This window comes from Bidens hawaiensis, unplaced genomic scaffold (assembly GCF_021521415.1).
Source record: "Bidens hawaiensis isolate Kalapana, Puna unplaced genomic scaffold, B.hawaiensis_p1.1 tig00055081_1, whole genome shotgun sequence".
In the NCBI taxonomy this organism is placed as follows: domain Eukaryota; kingdom Viridiplantae; phylum Streptophyta; class Magnoliopsida; order Asterales; family Asteraceae; genus Bidens; species Bidens hawaiensis.
The window spans coordinates 1-8,054 of record NW_027499947.1 but is presented as its reverse complement, the minus strand read 5'-3'; the positions used below and the strand labels follow the sequence as shown (position 1 = coordinate 8,054).

Below are 8,054 nucleotides of genomic sequence, written 5' to 3'. Positions count from 1 at the left end.
TAATCTTGACTATATTACACCACACACTTGATGGAATGGACAAGCTCGGGATAGGATTGATACTACGTGAGTTAAAATGTATACCGTTTATTACACGCCGCCATAACCTCTCCGGTTGTGTTTTAAACTTCCAACACCATTTAGCAAGGAGACACAAATTTATATCTCGTAACAATCCAATCCCGAGGCCTCCTAGCTTTTTATCCGCCACGTTCCCAATTGACCCAATGTATTTTCCTTTTACCCATGCTGCTTCCCCATAAAAAATTCCTTCTAATTTTTTTCCAGTTTTTCGATCACGGTGATTGATGCCCGGTATAACGAGAAATAATATATTGGAAGGGCATCAAGCACCGATTTTATTAGTGTAAGGCGCCCACCCATTGATAAGTGATCCACTGTAACACCCCGTAACCGCAGCGGAAACGTAACCGGGGAGCCACAGAGACCTCTGATATCAACCACATTGTTTATAAAGAAAACTGAATACATTAATATACTTCAAATTACATTATCTCATATTTCATTACCGTCTATGTGATACACACATCATACAATACGATACATAATTCTATGTAATATAATGTATTCTAACATCCCACACGCAAATCTTACACACATCAAGCACTTAGCACGTAAGCAATCACTTCATCTTAATTGTACCTGAAAAGCATGTGAGAAAACGGGTCAACTACGAATAGATGGTGAGTTTCACAAATTGAGTAAACCATGATAAATCCATATCATAATATAATATTATCGATGTAATTATGCTGAGCCCACAAGTGAAACCTCTGACTATCACACACAACCCCCGTGGCATATCCCCCGCCCACGGACCTGCCCCATACCGCTATGCCTAACATTGCATAGCAAAATAAATAACAACAAAATAGACATGTGCAACTGGCTGGGAAACATCAGCAAATCCATGCCGGACCCGTTGGGTTTTTCAGACCAATAGTACTATCCACACTCTACCGGCTTTCAGTTAATCACTCGTGTTCCGGGGCCTTAGAATGTTAGCAACTCAGACAATTACTATCTTAGTACATTTCCGTACGATTCCCGTACAATAAAATATATATAAATCCACGCAAATCTATGCGTTCAGTATGTACTTAAACATTTCAGTAGTAACATGCTTCCGCCCCGAGAAAATATTTAAAAACAATTCAGAAAAAGGGGCTCGTGAAACTCACCTTGCACATGCAAGCAGGTAACAACAGTCATTATTAGTTAACATGTCCAATATGTAATATGATCCCTACGATCGTTATTATACAATTATAGTTTATATAATCTCTAACCGTGTTAACCGGTACGTCTGGGGACACTGTTAACCCAGTACTGTACCCATTCCGGGGGCAATATTAACCCAGAAACACTTCTCCGGACTCAGATTATGATATCGTTTAGAGTTCATTAGTCAAAATTAATATTAGTTCGTTTCCCCGTTTAGCGTGCCTAGCACGACTATCCGTTTTTACGTTTCAAAAATGAGTTTGGTCACACACGACCCGAAAATAGTGGTTGACTGATAATTTAATTAAAGATGTGAAATTAGAGCTCGGTTTAGACGCCCCGATTGGCCGCGGGACCCGTTTCCGTCTTTAGTGCACCGGAAACTGTTTTATCGGATAAAATTACCCAAATCATCCGAATTATTTTCGGATAATTTATTTTTACTTGTTTAACTCAGTTATATGAAAATAGTTCATTTTTTGGGTTTTTATACACCGGTCAGCTCGTTTAGGCGAACTTTACCGGTTTACGCGTTTTAAACTTTAAAAGTTTGATAATTAGCACAAATAATTATCCGTTTAATCTCGGATCTTGAAATTTTGCACAAATCACTTTCTGACAGTGGGGAATTTTATAAAAATATTTCCAGAATTAATTTTTATATTTAAAATTTATTTATCTATTTTTAAACACCATTTAAACACTAAATATGTCGTAAATACCAAACGACCTTAGAAAAATCCCAAAGTTTTCCTGGATGACCCCTGCCATCCACATAGTCCCCTGTAATTTTTCCAGAACCAAAATCCTTTTTTACATGCCATTTTCACTAAAACCGAGCTAGAAAACCCTAGAACTCGTTTAACCGAAAAGCCTATATAGACTTCTCCAACTGACCTAAATTTTTGTGTGTGACTTATACATGTTATAAAAAGCTTATCTGGAATTTTCCCGAATTTTTCATGATATTTAACTATTTTTCACCATTTTTGGCCAAAACCGAGCATTAAATTCACCAAATATTCATCCTTTGTCCAAAAATTACCAAAAATTCACAGAACTCTTATTTTCATGTATTTAACACCTCTGTAAAATTTCATGACCTAACTCTAAACCGTTCACAATCTGTCCAAAAATCAATAACCGAACCAAAACCGAATATACCTTTTGTTTTCCGCCACTACAAGCTACAAACTCGTCTTTCCGCCTTATCTACCACTAAATACAGAACCTACAACCATCATACCACAATACCAAGCAAGTTACACTCACAATCAAGCCTCTTACACTATAGTTTCGGTTATTGTTTCAAAACTAAAGTTTAAACCGTAAAAATTCGTTTTTGGTTCGTTTAACTCCTTTCTTGGACCAAGATCCCTTGTATAACCCGTATACATCACTTGATCATGCAAGAATCGGTTTTCATCTTTGAAACCTCATTTTCTTGCAAATAAACTCAAGAAACGAAGATGGAAACGTAAATAACTCGACTTTTTACCTCGGTTTTCTTGCTAAAATCTCGGTTTTTAGATGATATTGTGGAGAGGATTGAAGAACTTGGATGGCTTGATGTAAAAAAAAGAAATGAAGGGTAAGGGGATAACCCTTCACACCGATCGGAATAGATAGGGGGTGGGGTGGGACCCACCTCTCCATTCTTAGCCACACATTCGGATTTCGGCAAATCTGGATAATGTTTTGGATAATCTGGTTCAGTTCGTTTTTCGGTTAAATGCTTAATTTAGCTTAAAACGAGGCTAAAACGGTCGTTTTTCGGCTTAAAAATGAAATTTATATAAAACCGATTTAAAAACTTTAAAAACTTAAACCATGACATTTATTAACTTAAAACATCATATTATTAATAGTTGCGCATCTTTTTCGGCTTGATCGATCGTCTCTTGCTCGGTTTGGTATTAAAGGTTTCGTTTAACGTACCGACGTACCATTAAATCGAAATTCTTTTTCTGTGCCGTACTTTACTTAACCCGAAGCATTAATGCTTCGTAAAATCACTAAATATTATAGATATCGTCTATAATTGAACCCTCGATTCGTTCGGGTTTCAATAATTATCGATCGATTAATCGCATATTCAATACGATGAATTATATATTCACGTACAATCAATACAGTGAACCATGTATTCTCGTATAATTACTATGGTAATTCATGTACCCGACATTAAATATAACGTAACTACCTTCTACCGGTTAGGGTATCCCTGGTTTCATCCGAATCGTTACATCCACCTTCCATTTGGATAACCGAGCCTCAAAAATGTCTTCAACAGGCTTCCAACTATTGACAAGGTTCATATTTTCACCATCTCTTAAACCTAAGTAGGAGCAAGGGAATTTATCAGCCCTACAGTGCAATCTTGTAGCCATTTCCATCAGATCCGAATCCGCCATGTTTATCCCAAACAAACTACATTTCGATAGATTAATCTTGAGACCCGTCACCATGTGAAAGCACCGTAATAATCTTGCCATATTTGTTATATTCCTTTCCGACCATATACCCAACAAAATAGCATAATCAGCGAACAATAGATGAGAAAGAGACGGATCGCCATTAGGAATCTGAATCGGTTCAATTAGTTCTGAGGACAAAGCCCTATGAATCAGGTGTGATAGAAATTCCATTGCAATTATAAATAGATACGGGAAAGTGGATCTCCTTGCCGCACCCCTCGGTGACATTGAAATTCCTTTGTAGGTGCACCATTAATTAACACCGATGCTCGAGCCGATCTCAAAATCCCATTTATCCATATTCGACATTTAGCCGGTGAAGAGGTATGTACCCGCCTCAACACCGAGCAAGGCGGGTCAACCCACAAGATAAAGACATTATAAAGGCACAAAGCCAAAACCTATGCGCATGGCGCATACAAAACATGCTCAGGCATCATATGCCCAGGCACCACACATGCTCAGGCAACATATGCCCATGCACACATATGCTCGCGCATCACATATGCGCGCGGCGCATCAGCGCGCGGCGCATATCACATGCTCGTGCATATCACATCTGCGCATGAAACATCTGCGCGTGAGAATAAAGAGAAGACCTCGCGCATCCTCAGGATTGGCGCATATCACACATGCACATAATCGACCTCGTCCTTATCCAAATCAGGATTAGGGCAACCTTGATTGTGCACGTCAGACAACCTTCCAGAAGGTATCTTTTTAAGGAGTAAAAATATGCTGATGTTGACAGCTGCCAAATGAAAGGTCGACAACTCAGCATGACACATGTGCTACCACGTGATTACAACCAACGAGAAAGCGCCAGGTGTCCCAGAGGACACGTGGCGCAGTGCGATTGGAGGAGGCCAACGAGGCTGAGCCCAATCAGTGGAAACCCTAGCACTATAAATACAGCATCAACTCCACGTTGATGGATACGTTCATACTCAATCATTGACAGTTACAGGCAGTGATATCACATTCAATCATATTGAATTACATTCACTCACAGTCAGTTACATACAAACACACAGTCTCACAATCATACAGTATTCAGCTATTAAGCAATACTCTCCAGATTCCCTTACTCACACATTATTATCTTCTCCTACACATACTTATTCTCACGCCGGAGGGTTACCCCAAAGAGGACCCCTCTGTCCCTTTCTGAGGGGTAAGTTAACGGCGTTGTTCATTTTGTAGGTGGAAGAACACTGATCCAGAAGAACCATCGGTGAAATAGTACAATCAAAACCCGAGGAAAGTAGATCTGCTACCAGTGAGTAGATCCACGTTTCTTCATTGGCGCCATCCACTGTTACAAACGGCAATCAGATCTCATCAGATCTACATAAAAAAAATCAATCACCATGGTTTCTGGCGTTCGTAACGCTGATCAAGCTCTGGAGGATATTGAACGTGAGGGTGTCAATGAGGGACAGCAGTTTCTGAGGGTGCCGCGTGATTCTACGCGCGCCACCAGTAACCGTCCCTTCATCACAACCCCTCACGGCCAGACTGAAACTCCTCCAGACGATCTCACGTTACAAAATCTTGCCGGCGGGAAACTGAAAGGACCAATGGGTCCAGAAGAAGAAACAAATGATCCGAATGAATGGCTCATAAACGAGCAGCGGCGTCTACTGGAAAAGTACAATGAAATGGTCAAACAGAAAAAGCTAGCCGACCAAACACAAAGGCAAGCGTTTGATAAGCAGACTACAAAAAGGCCGCGCGCCGGAAGACGGACATTCTGTTCACACTGCACACACTGAGTTCAGTGATGAAGAAGTGCATAGCATGAGGAAGACGCGAGATACTCATGCAGGAGGCTCACAACTCCGCGCGCCTGTGAACATGGCGCCTGGAACCAGAGCAGATCTGGATCTGCACATGCCGTACAGCCCGCCAGTGAGGGGGCAAGTGGACGTAACCACGCCGTACAGGCCGGCCATCTTAGTGAAGCACTCAAAATTTACTGAGCGCATCGCTAAGGCCCCCATCCAGCACAAGACCAAGATGCCAAGTGGTCTGGGCAAATATGATGGCACAACAGATCCAGATGACTTTTTGCAAGGTTTCTATAACACGGGAAACCTGGAGAGCTGGACGATGCCAACATGGTGTCACATGTTTGCCCGCTGCTTTACGGTTCGTACAGCAGCGCAGACACACGCGTGTCTGGTTCGAGAGCTTGCCAACTGGGCAAATTGATGGGTTCGAGGAACTATTGGAAAAGTTCCAAGCCCACTTCGTACAGCAGCGCAGACACACGCGCGATCCTGATGACATCATGCACTGCGTGCGCAGGAATGATGAAACGATTGAGGACTACATCACTCGTTTCAATCAGGAGTCTCTGGCAATCGGGGGTATAACTGAGCAACTCCTGCGCGTGGCTTTTATACAAGGCGCGCGCAGTGATCAACTCCGCCGGGCTCTCGTAAGCAGAGATGGTATGCCCACCACTTGGGCAAAACTAATGGAAGCATCGCGAGTCTTCGCGAGAAATGAAAAACAGATTGCCCAAGATAGGGCAAGAGAAAGAGCGCATCAGGCTGAATCACCGCGCAGCAAAGAGAAGAGGGCCAAACAGAACTCTGTATGGTCCAGGTTGCAACCAACAAGTTTTTCTTCCGCAGAAAAGCAAACGCAACCAAGCTCACCCCAGCCCCAAAAAGATGTTCGTAATCGCGGGGAGGGTGACAAGAGGGAGGGCGGCAGAGATCCTAGCAGACCTCTGCCAAGAATATGGACTCCCCTCACTAAAACACCTTCACAGGTGTTAAGTACTGAGAATGTCCAATTCAAGCCCCCCAAGCAACTACACTACAAGGGACCGCAAAACAGTGGCAAATATTGTGAATTTCACAGGTTCCCGGGCCACAACACCGACGCATGCCATCATTTAAAGGATGCAATCGAGAAGGATGTAAAAGCAGGCAGGCTGGCTCACTTGGTGAAAAACCCAAGAATAGAAGATGAGCAACCGGAAGGAGCCTCTGCCAGCAAGAAATACAAAAGAATCTGTGTGGCTGAGGGGGGACGACAAGGGCAGACGTCAAAAAAGAGAAGCGCGCAAATCAGCGGAGATTGGCGCGAGCAGCAAGTTATCTTCCCAAGAATCAGGGGAGGCCCTTCAATCAGCAGCCCTCTCATCATCACCACACACATTGCTCATTACGAAGTGTCAAAGGTCCTGGTGGACACTGGAAGCGAATCTGACATTATGTATGAGCAATGTTTCAGAAAGTTAGACCCGGCAGACCAAGCGAGGCTCGAGATGGTGAACGCACCAATCTGTGGTGTTTCAAATGAAATCATCCATCCCCTAGGTCAAATTCAGTTTGAACTAACTATGGGGGATGATGAGCACAAGCGAGCCGAAGTTGTCAACTTCTTGGTCTTGCCCACCACGTCATGCCACAATATGATCCTGGGTAGGGGAACGATTGCCCAATTTAATGCTATACCGTCGCCAGCGCACGGCGCATTGGGGTTCCCTACACCAACAGGCGTAACATTTGTTTACCGCGATCATTTGTGCGCAGTGACAAGCACGCCGCGGGAAGGGAGAATGAAACTTCCAATGGCGGACAATGCGCCAGAGAAGTGGATTTTAAACCCAAAATTTCCAGAGCAAACGGTCACAATTGGCGCTACCATTTCAGACGAAACGAGATTGAGAATGAAAAGGTTGCTCACAAAATACACGTCGGTCTTCGCGTGGCAACACTCCGATATGACTGGGGTCCCGCGAGACTTGCGCAACATTCTCTTAACACTTTCAAGTCGGTGGAGCCAATTGCTCAGAAAAAGAGAATCATGGGGGATGAAAAGGCGAAGGCCATGAATGAGCAAGTTGAGGACCTGTTGCGCGCAAACATCATCCGCCGATCCGATACCAGACGTGGGTAGCCAATCCTGTGATGGTAAAGAAAAGCAACGGGTCATGGAGGATGTGTATTGACTTCAAGGACCTCAACAAAGCATGTCCGAAAGACTGTTACCCCCTCCCAAACATCGACGCAAAGGTGGACTCCGTGGCGCCATTCAAGCTCAAATGTTTCCTGGATGCCTACAAAGGCTATCACCAGATTCAAATGGCACCACAAGACGAAGACAAGACTGCTTTCAGAACCGACAAGGGTGTTTTTTGTTACACAAAAATGCCCTTTGGTTTAAAGAATGCGGGCGCCACTTATCAGAGACTTATGGATTCGGTTTTCAGTGAACAAATCGGAAGAAATCTAGAGGTCTACGTTGATGATTTGGTGATCAAGAGCAGGGAGGAGAGACAAATGCTCAAAGACATCGAGGAAACTCTTCAGC

The 8,054-nt window shown here is 43.2% G+C and overlaps 1 protein-coding gene across 1 annotated transcript; it reads right to left on the bottom strand.

Moving 5' to 3' along the window:
* Positions 1–3,458: 3,458 nt before the first annotated feature.
* On the bottom strand, positions 3,459–3,893 carry LOC143600929 (uncharacterized). The gene has a single exon (XM_077078469.1). The coding sequence runs from the start codon at positions 3,891–3,893 to the stop codon at positions 3,459–3,461; it is 435 nt and encodes a 144-aa protein (XP_076934584.1).
* Positions 3,894–8,054: the final 4,161 nt, after the last annotated feature.

What these genes read in the sequence shown, in the direction of transcription:
- LOC143600929 (XM_077078469.1), bottom strand. Translation starts at nt 3,893, where the DNA reads ATGGAATTTCTATCACACCTGATTCATAGGGCTTTGTCCTCAGAACTA.